The sequence below is a fragment of the Phanerochaete carnosa genome (assembly GCF_000300595.1).
Source record: "Phanerochaete carnosa HHB-10118-sp unplaced genomic scaffold PHACAscaffold_1, whole genome shotgun sequence".
Lineage (NCBI taxonomy): Eukaryota > Fungi > Basidiomycota > Agaricomycetes > Polyporales > Phanerochaetaceae > Phanerochaete > Phanerochaete carnosa.
Window position 1 is genome coordinate 3297849 of NW_006767628.1, and position 14495 is coordinate 3312343.

At 54.3% G+C, this 14495-nt stretch overlaps 6 protein-coding genes across 6 annotated transcripts; 3 read left to right on the top strand and 3 right to left on the bottom strand.

The window, feature by feature from the left end:
• Positions 1-353: 353 nt before the first annotated feature.
• Positions 354-3422, top strand: PHACADRAFT_247499 (uncharacterized protein). The gene is made up of 8 exons (XM_007390489.1): positions 354-1165; positions 1219-1237; positions 1293-1314; positions 1369-1747; positions 1800-2447; positions 2504-2680; positions 2737-3131; positions 3194-3422. Exons 1-5 carry the CDS (start codon positions 365-367, stop codon positions 2163-2165), a joined length of 1587 nt encoding a protein of 528 aa, XP_007390551.1. The 5' UTR covers positions 354-364; the 3' UTR covers positions 2166-2447; positions 2504-2680; positions 2737-3131; positions 3194-3422.
• Positions 3423-3854: 432 nt separating this feature from the next.
• Positions 3855-5997, top strand: PHACADRAFT_204270 (uncharacterized protein). Its single transcript, XM_007390490.1, has 12 exons — positions 3855-4191; positions 4295-4350; positions 4408-4427; positions 4480-4548; positions 4605-4679; positions 4727-4826; positions 4887-5176; positions 5229-5306; positions 5361-5462; positions 5520-5617; positions 5701-5764; positions 5820-5997. The coding sequence occupies exons 1-12, from the start codon at positions 3980-3982 to the stop codon at positions 5874-5876; spliced, it is 1221 nt and encodes a 406-aa protein (XP_007390552.1). The 5' UTR covers positions 3855-3979; the 3' UTR covers positions 5877-5997.
• Positions 5998-6910: 913 nt separating this feature from the next.
• Positions 6911-10214, bottom strand: PHACADRAFT_168512 (uncharacterized protein). The gene is made up of 2 exons (XM_007390491.1): positions 10030-10214; positions 6911-9971 (listed from the first exon to the last, which is right to left on the bottom strand). The coding sequence occupies exons 1-2, from the start codon at positions 10147-10149 to the stop codon at positions 8382-8384; spliced, it is 1710 nt and encodes a 569-aa protein (XP_007390553.1). The 5' UTR covers positions 10150-10214; the 3' UTR covers positions 6911-8381.
• Positions 10215-10344: 130 nt separating this feature from the next.
• Positions 10345-12528, top strand: PHACADRAFT_247502 (uncharacterized protein). Its single transcript, XM_007390492.1, has one exon. The coding sequence runs from the start codon at positions 10968-10970 to the stop codon at positions 11883-11885; it is 918 nt and encodes a 305-aa protein (XP_007390554.1). The 5' UTR covers positions 10345-10967; the 3' UTR covers positions 11886-12528.
• A 702-nt stretch (positions 12529-13230) lies between these two features.
• PHACADRAFT_247504 (uncharacterized protein) lies at positions 13231-13568 on the bottom strand (the record flags this gene model as incomplete). Its single annotated transcript, XM_007390493.1, has 1 exon — positions 13231-13568. A coding segment is annotated over exon 1 (233 nt), but the record flags the coding sequence as incomplete, so codon positions are not given.
• A 112-nt stretch (positions 13569-13680) lies between these two features.
• On the bottom strand, positions 13681-14469 carry PHACADRAFT_247505 (uncharacterized protein). Its single transcript, XM_007390494.1, has one exon. The coding sequence runs from the start codon at positions 14404-14406 to the stop codon at positions 13759-13761; it is 648 nt and encodes a 215-aa protein (XP_007390556.1). The 5' UTR covers positions 14407-14469; the 3' UTR covers positions 13681-13758.
• Positions 14470-14495: the final 26 nt, after the last annotated feature.

The window sequence follows — 14495 nt, forward strand, 5'->3', positions numbered from 1 at the left end:
GCTTCACGCCGTCTACCTCGTGCTGGCTCGCGTTCTCTCCCACTTTCCCCTCTCTCTTCTTTTCCTGCTCTGTTTATTCGATTGTGTGTGTCTGTCTCCCCTGGTATGTAATTATTAGGTGCTCATGTGCCCCGTCGTACGCACTCTAAACTCGCGGATTTAAAAAAAAATAAAAAAATAAAAAAAAAAAAAACTGACGGTCGGTTGACCTGACCGGTCAGTCACTTCTGACCCCCACTGACCCTGGATCAGTCTGATCCTCCCATCACTGCCCGGCAGAACGGCAACAAAGACGCCAGCGCGACCTGGCAACTGAGTTTTCTTTTTTTCGTGTCCTACCCCTTGCGCTCTCCGGACTTTCGAGATGGGAAAGCCCATTTGGACGCGCGACCAAGTGGCACAGCGCATCCTTGCCGGCGAAACGCTAATTATACTCCAGAGCAAAGTGATCCGCGTCCCACCATCCTGGCTCAGTGCACACCCCGGAGGCTCGCTCGCTATCCTGCACTTCGTCGGTCGGAATGCAACGGATGAGGTCGATGCGTTCCATTCGGAAGAAGCTTTGCGCAGGATTAGGGGCTACGAGGTTGCAGAGGTGGAAATCGGAGAACACGGCTGGGAACCATTCCTCCCGCCGGTGATGAGTGGCTGGGTGAGACAGGGCGACAAGGGCGGGACGATGCAATGGCACCGCGAGGCGACAACTCTGCGACCCCTTACAGAGGAATTGTCGGAGACAAGTCCACATTCCCAAATTCTACTCGTCCGTAGGGGAGAGCTGGAAACGCAGCCCGGACCAACTCTCGAGACGCTTCAGCCCGGACCCTCTACCCTGTCCCCAAAAGTGCAGGCCGAGCATTCAAGAGCCTATAGGGAGCTTCATCAACAGGTCATCGATGCAGGACTCTACAAGACCCGTTATATCGGTGGCTACGGTCCTGAAATCGTCCGTTATATTACCTTCGTCGTTCTCGCGGTGTTGTTCTACTGCAAGTCATGGTTCCTGACGAGCGCATTCTTCCTTGGTCTCTACTGGCACCAAGTTACATTTACCGTGCACGATCTCGGGCACCTCGGCGTCACGCACAACTGGACAATCGACCGCGTTATTGCCATCCTGCTCGCGGATCTCTCGGGTGGGTTGAGTGTGGGGTGGTGGGTCGATGTGAGTGTATGCTTCGCAATGCTTGTAAAGCTCCATACTAATTAATTATGTAGAATCATAATGTTCATCACCGTGAGCCTTCCTATTGTCCACTCTTTGGCGAAGTTACTGAATGCTCTCTGTGCAGTTGTTCCCAATCATCCCACACAGTATGTCCCGTCGTTCATCCGTAACCTTGTACCGGACTGAGGTGACATCTTAAGCGATCCGGACATCCAGCATCTCCCTTTCTTCGCCATCTCACCGGTTTTTCTTACATCACTGTGGTCATCGTACTACAAACGCGTCATGGCCTTTGACGCGGTCGCAAAAGTACTTATCACCGTGCAACATAGACTTTTCTATGTTATCATGGCTCTGGCCAGGTTCAACCTCTACGCCAATTCCTACAGCTTTTTGGTGAAGACGGCTTTCCAGCCTTCCCGCGCGAAGGGCGGCAGATGGTGGTGGTGGTCAGAGGTGGCTTGCATCGGCTTGTTCTATTGTTGGTACATCAGGGTTCTCAAGAGCTGTGGTTCATGGCCGATGGCTCTGGGATATCTGCTCATCAGCAACGTCGTGCCCAGTCCGCTTCATGTGCAAGTGCGTGTTGGTCCGTCGAGTTAGTCTTCCAACGCTGACTTGAATCACCCAGATCGTGCTGTCGCACTTCTCTCGTTCAACGGTAGATTTGGGTGTCAAGGAATCATTCCTGGCTCGCCAGCTACGAACAACCGTGGATGTCATCTGCTCGCCGTCTATTGAATGGATTCACGGAGGCCTGCACCTGCAAGTCACCCATCACCTCTTCCCTCGCCTCCCGCGCCATAACCTTCGCGCCGCCAGCGCGATTGTGAAGGAATATGCTGAAGAGCAGAGCCTCGAGTATGCAGAGTTTGGCTTCTTCGACGGCAATAAGGAAGTTTGCGGCGTCCTGAAGCAGGTGGCGGAGCAAGCGAAGATCGTTGGAATGGTCGCGAATGCACATATCAAGGAACACTTGGAAGGATCCTTACAGTGAATCTCTTGTATGCAATCATAGAAATACACTGCACTCCTCATTGAGGCCGTGATGGAAGAGCACAGGCAGCTTTTACCCAGTATGACATCGACATACAAGGTTGCAAACGAATAGAGGCATCCAGGTAAGACCGAGGCCCAAAAGTCGTAGCACAGAGCATGGGATGCAGCCCCGGGCGTACCCAGTTTTGAATACATAGAACGCAGAAAACATAGTGCAAAAAAGAGAAGACAACAGCCAGGTAGGTGTTTATTTCTTCTTCGCGGCATCCTCCTCAGCCTTCTGCGGAGACATCCCAGTTCATAAGCATGTCCGAATTGCGGGTGATGATCACTAACCTTTGCGGCCTTCGCCTTGCGGTTGCCCTCATTCTTAGCGAACGCCCACTCGTTGCGGAGTGTGCGGTGAGCCTGGAACTCCCGCTCCTCTTCGGTAACCTTGCGGGGAGCCTCGTGGACATAGGGATCGGGGAGAAGAATCTGTTGACGAGTGGTCTCGGCCGTTAGCTCGTCACCCTACAAAGCAGGTGCTTAGTATTTCTTCCATTTGTCAGTGTCGTGTGCTAACGCACAGTAGAGTCGCCCTTCTTGGGCTTCTTGGCATTACGGGGGAAGACAATGAGACGGGCCTTGTAGGCCTTGAGGCGCTCAACGTTGAGAGCCTTGCCCTCCTCGCTCAGGTTTCGCCTCCGGTGGTCCACAACGATACCAACGCTACGAGCGACCTTGCGCGACAAGCCAGCCTCCTTGAGCTCGGCGAGAGTGAAGCCGCGGCCCTCACGGAGTTTGCGGTTGTAACGGACAGTCTGTCCACGGACGGCGGGACGGAGGAGTTCAAAAGGGCGGACACCAAGGGCAGCAGCCTTGGTCTTGCGGGCCTGGCGACGGCGGAGTTTGCGGCCGGGCTGGTCGAACCAGGTGCGTACGCGCAGCTGCCAGTCCTTGCGGAAGTGGTTGTCGGGGAGAACTAGATCACATAACTCTCCATCAATTCGTGTTCATTTTGCATCTTCCAGGGAAGTAACTAACCGTTGTTGTGCGCGAAACCCATTGTTTAATCTGAACAGTGGAGATTCGTCAGTAAAGCGAGGATCACGGTGGGAGTACTGGAACTTGAGGATGCCGCTACATCCGACCTCCCAACAACCAATCCACCATCCTCCGCCGCTCAGGACTTCGCCAAATCTGGCACTCTGACAGCTCTTGGACCATAGCCACGCCCTGCAAAGTTTCGCGCTGCAACATAAACGTACTGACCTTGAAGGTGATCTTGGCGGATGCCTCCTGGCTGCCGTTCTCGCCACCACCGCTTACAGTCCGTCACAATGTCACTTGTGATCGTCACGTCACGTTGCTCGCTGTCACTTTCTCAGGGTGTGGTGGGACTCAATTACGGTTCGCTCTTCCATCTGCCAACGCTCAGTGATCAGTACTACTTCTGGTCAACACGGACACCTACCTTAATTTATCGCCGGATTCTAGATTTAACCACTTCTTCTGGTACACGGTCGATAATCTCACTCCATGACCTCCACTGCATTGCCCAGTCATGTGTCTCTCACAGTATATTGACTTGCGCCTCATATGCATCAGAGTGCGACACTCACGGCCTTAACACCCTGAGCATCATTCCATTTTACGGCATCTGTCTGCACAATGTCAACCTTGACTGTCTTCTTTAATGCCAACTGATTACTGGAAAGCGCATTTCCTTCTCTGGAACTGAGCTGGATGTGTACAAAAGGCAAACAGGGCATCACAACACGCTTCGTGTAAGGATCGACTCCTACTTGCTCTCAGCAGTGCCACAGCAATATGTCCCTAGCCCCAGAAACGTTGGGAGATACCACCGATGCGTCCTCCTTCTTACATCTTAACCCGCCTTTCCGTGCGGAGCATGTGGGCTCCCTGTTGCGTTCTGCTTCCTTGCTGGAAAGGCGAGCTCAATTCCAAACGAGTGCTTGCACGGCAGAAGAACTTCGAGCTGCCGAAGATGCTGCCATCGCCGATGCCGTGAAGCTCCAGCAGTCGATTGGTCTTCAGACCATTACCGACGGCGAGATGCGGAGGCATGTTACGCTCCCCTTTTGTTGTAACTGAGGTCCATCCTAACTGAAATCCACGCAACAGAGGAGCCTTCTATGAGGGTATCTTCGAGCAGTTTAGCGGCATGTCAAACATTGTTCGTAAGTACAGACTGACGATACATTAAATCGCGCTTACGGTTCTACGAATGGCTACAGGTCCTATTGAGACGTTCAAAGTTGGTAACCTACCGGTTGTCACTTGCATCTGAGGCTCACGTGAATTGCAAGGCGTACCTCCCCTACGTCCAATTTTTCATCTATGCAGGGTTCAAAGAAGTGCCATCTATCTACTGCACAGTAAGTCTGAATGTCCTTTGTTAGGTTCTCTGGCGAAGGCTTAGGCATGACCGTAGGGTAAGATCCAATGGCCGGAAGGAGGCGTCCATCTCCGGGATTTCGAATACCTGAAGAGTTTGGTTCAACCTCAGGTAAGCACAGTTTGGTCAACGCCCTGGCTACACTAATTCTCGGACAGGATATCAAGAAACTGAAGGTCACCGTCTGCGGACCAACGTGGATGCATTTACGGCATGGTTCCGATAATACCTACGACACTGCTGTGTACAAGACGGATGGTACGACCAATGTTTCGAACGCTCAAGTCGTCCGCTTCTAACGCCTATCTCATGCCGTAGACGCGTACTTTGCCGACCTGGTGCAGGCATACCGAGAAGAACTCCGTGCTTTGTACGCAAGCGGCTGTCGGAACATCCAATTTGACGATCCTACGTTTGCCTTCTTCTGTGCCGACTCGACGGTTGAGGGCATGAAGAAGGCGGGTGTCAACTGGGAGAAGTTACTAGACACGTACATACGTGTCTACAACGACATTCTGCAAGACCGCCCTGGGGACCTTACTGTCTGTCTTCATACCTGCCGTGGTAATTACAAGGTGCGCGCCGCTAGGACATCACCTGCCCCACTGGTGCGCCCCCATGTCGCATGTAGGGTGCTGATGTCTCTGCTTGTGACGTCAGGGTTTGCACTATTGCGAAGGGGGTTACGATCGCATAGCCCAGAAATTTTTCAACGAATTGAAGGTGGACTGCTATTACGTGCGTTTCCGGCCCCTTTCGCTGCAGGCTGCGCTGACCCACAGTACGCGGTAGCTGGAGTACGACACGGAGCGAGCTGGCGATCTGGAACCTCTGAAATATCTGCCGCAGAACAAGATCGTCGTGCTAGGCCTTGTCACCACCAAGAAGGGACAGGTATGGGTCTAGACGTCATACTCCATGCAAGCGATTCCTAATGCTTCGGAACGAAAGCTTGAGACTGTCGAAGAGCTGCGGGATGCTATCAACGAGGCGGCAGACCTCATTGCGCAGGGCAATTTTAAGCGCTCCAGAGCGTATGCGCTGAACCAGTACGTATGGCAAACAGATGCCGTTGACCGGGCTTCTGCGACCGCAAATGCACGCGTTGTCCCTAACTTGTTCCTTTGGACAGGATCTGTATCAGCCCGCAGTGCGGGTTTGCCTCTGTGGCCGAGGGCAACCCTATCACGGAGGAGGTGCGGCATTCGGTCTGTCAAGGGCCACCCTGTCTAAGCTGACGCCGGCCTGCAGGAACAACGGGCAAAGTTGGCCCTTGTCGTCGAGGCGGCGAAGAAGATCCTGGAGTAAATTCGGCTCTGTTTCGTAGAGGGGCTGTGTGGCTGTGTGGTGTCCGATCTGGCCTTGTGCCTTGTACAATGTTCATACTAGTAGCTGTGCAACGAACTCCTGGTTGACGGAAGTGAAGTCGGCTTGTTGAGCCCAAGGTCCGAGTTTACAGCGGCTTGTCTCCCAAAAGAGCCGCTTAGTCAGCCGGCGTATTTGGTTGTGGAGGGCCACTCGAGTCTCTCACCCTCTTCCGTTGGTGCTCACGATCCCAAATACCACTGTTGTCGTATTTCTTTTCGCTCCTTTCCCCTGTCCACCATCATCTCCAGTCCCCGTTGTCGCCCCCGCCGGCGTCGCCAGCCCCACACCACATTTCTACGCATCAAACATCACACACGATCCATCAATCTCTTGGCGTGAGACGCAAACCAAACCTCCGCCTGCCTTGAATTTATCTTCTACCGACAAAAGCATGGCTCTCTCAAAGCAACCGCACCGTCATAGATCCTCTTCTGATCCCTTCTCCGACCCCCCAGCCGCCTCCTACTCCGCATACGGCGTCCCCACCCTCTCCAGGAACGCCCCTCCTCAGCGCGACGGTCGTGCGCCTCCAGTGCCTCCAAAGATACCACCCAAATCGTCTGCAAATACCCGCTCTCATCCCAAACAGAACATGGCAACAGAGATCACCACAGTTCCAAGACAGTCTGCAGAGAGCCCTCGCAGCCGTGTGAGCAGGAGCAACACCCAGCTGCCACCGTACGTGCTCTATCTGTGCCGCCTGTCGAAGCGCGCTTCGGGGCTAACCACGCTTTCAGACAAACCCCTGTTAAGCACTCTGCGCCTACCACTCGTCGCTCTCTATCCCAAGACTCTGTTCTGCGCGCGGCTCAGACTGTAGAGAAGGCTAAGGCCGTCAAACGTACCATCCCCACCAAGAAGGGCTCTTCACATGCGGATGTTATCGATAGGCTAGATTTTTCCGGCGTAGGCCCTAGTGCGTGTCAAGGGACTGCCTGTCAAGTACACATTGGTTACTAAAAACTGTCTCTTGCATTTCCTCTAGTGTTCCACCATGATGGTCCTTTCGATGCCTGCGCACCCTCTCGCAACAAGCACCGGACTAAAGCGCCTATGCTTGCATGGACGGGTGCAACGGAGGAAGATCAAGACGCTCTTGCGAATGCCCGCGAGCTCCCTTCTTCACACCAGGCCCCCTACCCGACCCCTGGAATCTACACTCCATACGAGCCGCCCAAGAAGAAACACGATGCAATCGCTGAAGCGTGGGGTATCCACGAACCTGAACCTTTCGAAGACTTCTCCGCTGGCGGAGGATATGCTGGAGGAGGCAATAGTGAATTCACCTTCCCTACTTCGCGCCACGGCACCACATCCGCACGACGCAACAAGGACCGCGAGGCGCGGGACAGGCACGCTAAGGACTCAACCCCGAAGCGCCAGCCGACCACGCGTAGCCCGATTCCTCCTCCTCAGCCTATCTTCGTCTCCGAGGGTGAGGCTGACGTGAGTGGTGGAGCTGTCCCGTCATCGCCTACCGGTCCATCGTCTCCAGGTGCCCCCAAGCGATCGAAGTCCCTCATGCATCGTATTCGCAAGATGCGGGACAACCCAATGGTGCCACCTCTCTCGGACGAGCCCCCCACCGACAGAGACCCTTCCCCTCCAACTTCCACCGAGAACTCCACTTCCTCCCATGCACAGCGTCCCACTCACAGGTCCCAGAATTCCTTCCTAGGACGCCTCGGCGGCCGGGTGAGCAAGGATTTGCCCTCTCCCTCGGAGGAAGCGTTCGTGTACGTCGAGGAGCCTGCAGCGGGTCGTAGGGAGAAGTCGTTGCCGCGTCCTCCTACATCGCCCAACGAAGTCAGCCAGGATTCGTACTTCGATCAGGCGTACGGAGGTGGTGCCGGACTCGGTCGCAGAACTAGCCTCTTGAAGAAGGTGAAGGGTGTCGTCAAGGGAAACGGGGTTGCCAACAAATAATCACGACGGCTTACGAAGACTATGAATAGGGTAGGATACGAGATAGTGTTGTACCGATCGAGAGTCCACAGCTGGTGTGTATGTACTTTGCGTGAATCAACTTGTCCACACCTCGCTGGCATGCTTCTCTTTTTCCAAGATTCGTTTTTCCTCCGATCTTGTCTCTACTTTCTGACTATTCACCATGCAGCTACTATTCCAAACTCTCAATGATTCCCCTACTGCCGAATGTAGATCAGCCACTGTCATTTTACACTTCGATCCCTCTTCAGATTTATGTGACCATCCGCTGCCTGCGATGTTCGTAGTTACTCACCCGTTCAATTTTACTGTAAGTCCTAGTAGCAGTTTCGGCTCCAGTCACCTCGTATCATTCAACATTTCCAGTTTCTGTAGTCTAGTTCGCGCTTCACCAGATTTGCACAATATACACCACTTGTTGCACACCAGTTGTATTCGAAGACTCTGTTCTCTACGTAGTACTGTACATTTGCGATTGCTGCGAAGAATATGTATTCGTCATATCCGTGTGTTGAACGATGCTTTTGAAAGAGCTTCCTTTACGTCTGGAATCTGGACCTCGCCACGATGGAAGATACCTGCAGCCAAAGCAGCCTCTACACCCGTCCTCTCAAAGACCTCCACGAAGTGAGCAGCTGATCCTGCGCCGCTGCTTGCGATGATGGGTATCCGAACATTCTTGCGTATGAGCCGAATTAAGTCTACGTCGAAGCCCTTGCCAGTGCCATCCCGGTCAATGCTGTTGAGGACGAGTTCGCCAGCACCGAGCTTTTCAACGCCGCGCGCAAGCTGCACGACCGAAAGGGGGCGTGCTTCGCGACCGCCGCTGACAGTACACTGGTACCACCACGCCTTCCCCCGCTCTTGTTCCTCTTCGTCTGACCTGCCAAAGACAAGTTCCGACTTGTACGGACCATCGTAGTCGAGATCGACGTAAACCCGGCGTGGGTCAATTGAGACGACGACAGCTTGACGGCCATACGCCTGGGCGATGGTCTCTATTGAGCTCGTCCCGTCGCCGACGGCAGCGTCCTCGTCCAAGCCTGTCCCCCGTGCCTTCTGGCGCATTCGTTCGACAATGTGCACCGCGTCTGAAGCGATGCTAACCTTGTCCGCACCGGCTCGGAAGTACGCTCCAGCGACCTCCAGAGCGGAACGCTTGGTGCCATCGGGATCCACGGTGTCCTTTATGCCACCGCCGATCGTCAAAGGTACAAAAACCTCCTCCGCTGCTGCACGGACCACGGCAAGCATTGGTTGATCGCGTAGGGGAGAGTGCCTGAAGGAAGTGATATTCATCAGGCAAAGCTCGTCGGCTCCTGCTGTGTAGTACCGTGCCGCAAGCGCGACAGGTTTTCCAAGGTTGCGAACCTCACCGGAGGTAGTTGTCTGGACTGCGCCGGGCGCAGCAGGGGCCTTCTCCCGCACGTCATACTGATCGCCCTTTGTCACGACGAGATCGCCCTGGTCATTCGAACGCACGTCCATGCACGCGACGACGCGTTTGGTTAGGCCGTCTTTCAGCCGCGGGGAGCGGACTACACGGGGTGTGGGCGGTGCAATCGCACGTGCGGCCTCTGGTTCAGAGAGCCAGGCAGAAATTATCTCGAGGCCCGCCTCTCCCGATTTCTCAGGATGGAACTGCGTGCAGAAGACGTTGGCCTTGCGTACGGATGCCACAAAGATCTCCTGACCGTATTGCGTGACGCCATGTGTCCATTCCGCGGCTTCGGGGTAGGCAACAGGGTCATACACAGCACGGTACGAATGGACGAAGTAGTAATGTGACGCCTTGGACACGCCCTCATCGGACTTTTCCCCTGAATCGAGGAGCTCGACTGCATTCCAGCCAATGTGCGGGACGGATTTGTCGGTGGACGAAAATTCACCGATGGGGCAGGGGATGATTCCGAGTCCACGCTTGGATGGATTCTCCGCAGATGACTGGTAGAGAACCTGCATACCAATGCAAATGCCAAAGTAAGGTTTGCCAGACGTGATGTAGTCGCGCAGCGGCTGCAAAAAGCCGCTGGATTCGAGGGCATCGATTGCTTGGCCGAACGCACCGACCCCAGGGAATATCAGACTCTGGGGCGTGCATGACAGTAAGCGGATATGCCAGAGTGTGCACGTAAGTAAGACGCACGGTGGCCTTGTGGAAGTCATCGGCAGATGCGACCCACTGAAAGTCGTAGCCCAGTTTCCCGAGCGAGTTTGCGAGGCTTTGGACATTTCCTGCGCCGTAATCTAGGAGGTAGAGGCCCATTGTCGGTGGTGGGGGCAGACGAGTGCTCACTGCTCGTGCGTGGTCAACTTTGATCCAGGGCGTGGGATAGCAATCGATCTACTCTGGGTAAGCGAGGGTTGTTATCGGGGTAAAGCACCTTTTGTGATGGACTATGACTTTTGAATGGTGTGCCCATTAGCACCCAGCTATTCCGAATTCGACCACTTGTTATAATCCCGCCGGACTCGGAGTCAGGACATCCCAAACGGAAATTTGTACGCCTCTCTTTCGCCACCCACCAGCCTTAAAACGACACGATGAGTACCGCTATTGCTATCCCCAAGAGATCCTCCAGCCCCGGCATTGTCTCCGTCTCGCCCACCGCCCCTTCTCCCCTCAAAGACCGCATCCGTCGAAAAGACTCAATGGCTATAGGATTTGCCATCCGCCAGCCCAAGGTCCTCCACCCTGTCGAGAATGCGGACCTTCGGCTGTTGCTTCTCGAAAATATTAGTCAGGAGGCCGTCGAGGCGTTCCGGGCGCAGGGCTTCCACGTAGACCATTCGCCCAAGGCTATGTCCGAGGACGAGCTCGTTCAGAGGATCGGCAGCTATCATGCTATTGGTATCCGCTCAAAGACCAAGATCACCGAGCGGGTGATCAAAGCCGCCACCAAGGTGCGTGTCAAAAATTGATGCGGCGAAAGCGTGTCTCATCGTACTGTGCCACTTCAGCTGCTGGTTATCGGATGCTTCTGCATCGGCACCAACCAGGTCGACCTGCGCACAGCAGCCAAGGCTGGCATTCCCGTCTTCAACTCTCCATTTTCCAACTCGCGCTCAGTCGCTGAGCTCGTCATGTCCGAGATCGTCGCCCTTTCGCGACAGTATTTCGAGCGTGGCTGGGAGATGCGCCAGGGCATCTGGAACAAACAGTCGAAAGGCTGTTGGGAGGTCCGTGGCAAGACGCTGGGTATCATTGGCTACGGCCACATCGGCTCGCAGCTATCTGTGCTTGCGGAGGCATTTGGCATGCGCGTCTTATTTCACGACGTAATCAACATCATGCCTCTCGGCCAGGCTCGCCAGGTTGAGTCTCTCCACGCTCTGCTTCGACAGTCAGATTTCGTCACTCTTCACGTACCCGAACTTCCCGAGACTACGAACATGATCTCCAGAGGGGAGCTCGCCCAGATGAAGCGCGGCTCGTACTTCATCAACAACGCGCGAGGCAAGGTCGTCGACATCCCTGCCCTTATCGATTCCCTGGAGTCGGGGCACCTTGCCGGTGCCGCCATTGACGTCTTCCCCGCTGAACCCGGTGCGAACGGGGCGCCGTTCGACGACTCCCTCGGTCCCTGGGCCACGACTCTCCGTCAGATCCCCAACGTTATCCTCACCCCACACATCGGTGGCTCGACGGAAGAGGCGCAGCGCATGATTGGCGACGAAGTCTCCTTGGCGCTGGCCCGCTATTTGAACAACGGTTCGACCGTTGGCGCAGTCAACTTCCCCGAGGTCGACCTGCGCGCACTCCCCGACGAGCAGGACAGCAATGTCCGCGTCTGCCATGTACACAACAACATCCCCGGTGTCCTACGCCAAGTCAACGAGGTCCTCTCGCCGTACAACGTCGAAAAGCAGTACTCCGAAGCGAAAGGCGAGATCGCATACCTCATGGCAGACATCTCAGAGGTCAGCCCGCAGGACGTCAACCGCCTACGAGAACAGATCAGCCAAACGAACGCGAACATCCTGACTAGGTTGTTGGTATAAAATTATTAACATATCCCTTTGTATTACTTACTCTCTTCTCTCTTGACATGCTGTAATTTTGTTCAACCACGGACGATCTTATGTATAAATGGAGCTATGATTAGAGTACTGCGCCCAGAGGCGATCGCCCACTCAACTGGAAAGTCCCTCACCCATTCAACTGGTATCATATACATCCATAGTCGCAGACACTTGTACCCATGCTATCATTGTAGAATAATGATGATAATACTCTCGGCTACAGTTCTCTATGCTGAAAGCGCGGAATACGGATATATATGCGCGACCCCTCTAGCGTTGAAGCAGTCTGGCGATCAAGCTTCGAGAGAGCAATTCACGTCTCCTCTTCTGGATCACCTATCCCACTCTGCAGAATGGCAAACATCGTTTCTGACTCTGGCAGGCAGGGTGAGTCGTAAATCTTCGCTTGACGAGTGTTGGCGCGTCCCTTCTTGAGTTGCACGCTACAGAAAGGTAAGCTCAGGCCAAAGAGCAGGTCGGATTGAAGCTTACCGAGTAGTCGACGCATGGGCAAGAATGTTACCGCCGATAGGCTTCTTATCATTGCCAGCGTAGGGACCCGCCGACGCATCCGGGTTTGACATGACTTGATTGGTGATCACAACCGCGACGCCGAACTAACAAGATCAAGTCATAAAGGAGCATTCAAGGACTGAACGAGAGGTATACCTCGTCTGCAAGTCGTTGTAGTGTCCTAAGAAACTTTCCCAGATGCATTTGACGGGCAGATAGCTCGCCGCGTCCATTGAAATCGGTACGATACAGGTTTGTGACAGAGTCAACGATGAGAAGACAAAACCTAGAATATCACCGTCTATCAGGAACATAGTCGTTCGCGCGCATATAGCTCGCCGGAAGCTCACCTCGACTCTGACATGAGCGCACTGGCATTTATAAGCAGCTGATTCTGGTGGTCGGCGTTGTAGGCCCTCGCATAGGCTACATTGTCCAGCACCTCCTCGCCATTAAGGCCCAGCCTCTCTGCGACCTGCAGAAGACGGACAGGGCGGAAGGTCCCCTCCGTGTCTATGTACAGACACTTGCCCTCACCTCCGCCCATATCAACGGGAAGCTGGCAGGTTACCGCGAGCGTGTGGCAAATTTGCGACTTCCCGGTACGAAATTCGCCAAAGAGCTCGGTAATCGCGCCCGTCTCGATACCACCACCAAGGAGTGCATCGAGGTTCTTCGAGCCGGTGGTGATATGCACCAATTCGTTACGGCGAGCATGTACTTCAGTTGCACTTTGGAAGCCAAGAGGTATAATCTTCTGAGCTGCAATATCATATTCAAGCACAGCAGCAAGATGTATGGATCCACACTCTTACCCTCTCCTAAGATCTTCTCCGCCTTTTGTTCCGAGATACCCTTGATTGCCATCAAGCTCTTCTTTGGCGTGTAAGCGACAGCCTCGACAGTATTGAGGCCACTGTCCATGAGTTTCTTAATATCTTGTGGATGTATACCCGCTTCCTGCAACTTCATGACCATCATGGGTCCTGAGACTGAGGACGTCTGCTCTTCCTCTTCCTCTTGGTACTGAGACGGCTGCGACATGATTGTATGCAGGTGGCGAGTAAGAAGAATGAGAAAAAGGGAGCGGAGAAACGAAGGAAAGAGAGAGTCAGCGACGGTCCCGGATGTGGTCGAGGGGAGAGAAGGTGCGGGAACTGCCACAACTTTCGGGCCTTCGGCGACGCGCGTAACGCCACACGCCCAAATGAGTCACGTGGACGCGAACAAACTCGACAATTTACGGAAGTGACGGCGACACGCGAATGACCAAGATTTTACTGATAAATTATGCAGCAGCAGTAGGTAATGCATCTGTGCATCGCGTATGAGAGGTTGTCTACTCTGTCTGGTGCCTACCCAAGGTCTGCTCAAACCAGTCAACGGCCGCAAGGTCGAGGACCAGCCGTGGCCACTTCACCGCATCATAGACTGTGAGCTCTTCCGCTGTGACCGTGTCAACCAAAGGAATGTTGCCACTTGCCCTCTCCAAGTTGGTCGGAACTTCGTTCAGACCTGTGACGAACAAGGTCTTGCCCCACGAGAGCTCCTCTAACCTCGCAGCAAAACTCTTTGTCTTCGGCATATCCCACTCGAGGCTCTCCACAACACCAAATGCCCGCTCCTTCACCCTCGCGCTCAGCGCGATACGCATTCCCATCTGGGTCACTTTTCGGGGCAACTTCGTGCTGAAATCGCGTGGTTTAGGTCCGAAAGCAACACCTCCACCACGAAGCATGGGACTCTTTTTGTCTCCCAAACGCGCTTTACCGGTACGCTTCTGTGGTCGGATCTTCCGTCCGGAACCACGAATTTCAGAACGGGTTTTGGTGGACGCTGTCCCTTGCCGAAGACTGTCGAGGTGGTGGACGACGCAGAGGTGAAGGATGTCGCGGCGAATGGGATGTGAGAACACGAGAGGGTCGAGCTGAACCAACATTTCTTCAACGGGAGGTTGATCCTGTTGAGGTCGGAGAAGAGAGGACATGGGTAGCAAGAGCGGTGGTGTGACAGGCTCGGCTACGTTGCACAGCAAAGCGTTAAGCGATTTCGTGCCTTCAATCGAGTGATCACGCA

What these genes read in the sequence shown, in the direction of transcription:
- PHACADRAFT_247499 (XM_007390489.1), top strand. Translation starts at nt 365, where the DNA reads ATGGGAAAGCCCATTTGGACGCGCGACCAAGTGGCACAGCGCATCCTT. An exon ending in GTTCCCAATCATCCCACACA is followed by an intron (nt 1,315 to 1,368) that starts GTATGTCCCGTC and finishes TGACATCTTAAG; the next exon opens with CGATCCGGACATCCAGCATC. An exon ending in CCAGTCCGCTTCATGTGCAA is followed by an intron (nt 1,748 to 1,799) that starts GTGCGTGTTGGT and finishes TGAATCACCCAG; the next exon opens with ATCGTGCTGTCGCACTTCTC.
- PHACADRAFT_204270 (XM_007390490.1), top strand. Translation starts at nt 3,980, where the DNA reads ATGTCCCTAGCCCCAGAAACGTTGGGAGATACCACCGATGCGTCCTCC. An exon ending in TGCTGTGTACAAGACGGATG is followed by an intron (nt 4,827 to 4,886) that starts GTACGACCAATG and finishes CTCATGCCGTAG; the next exon opens with ACGCGTACTTTGCCGACCTG. An exon ending in TGAAGGTGGACTGCTATTAC is followed by an intron (nt 5,307 to 5,360) that starts GTGCGTTTCCGG and finishes AGTACGCGGTAG; the next exon opens with CTGGAGTACGACACGGAGCG.
- PHACADRAFT_168512 (XM_007390491.1), bottom strand. Translation starts at nt 10,149, where the DNA reads ATGGGCCTCTACCTCCTAGATTACGGCGCAGGAAATGTCCAAAGCCTC. An exon ending in ATGACTTCCACAAGGCCACC is followed by an intron (nt 9,972 to 10,029) that starts GTGCGTCTTACT and finishes TGCACGCCCCAG; the next exon opens with AGTCTGATATTCCCTGGGGT.
- PHACADRAFT_247502 (XM_007390492.1), top strand. Translation starts at nt 10,968, where the DNA reads ATGTCCGAGATCGTCGCCCTTTCGCGACAGTATTTCGAGCGTGGCTGG.
- PHACADRAFT_247505 (XM_007390494.1), bottom strand. Translation starts at nt 14,406, where the DNA reads ATGTCCTCTCTTCTCCGACCTCAACAGGATCAACCTCCCGTTGAAGAA.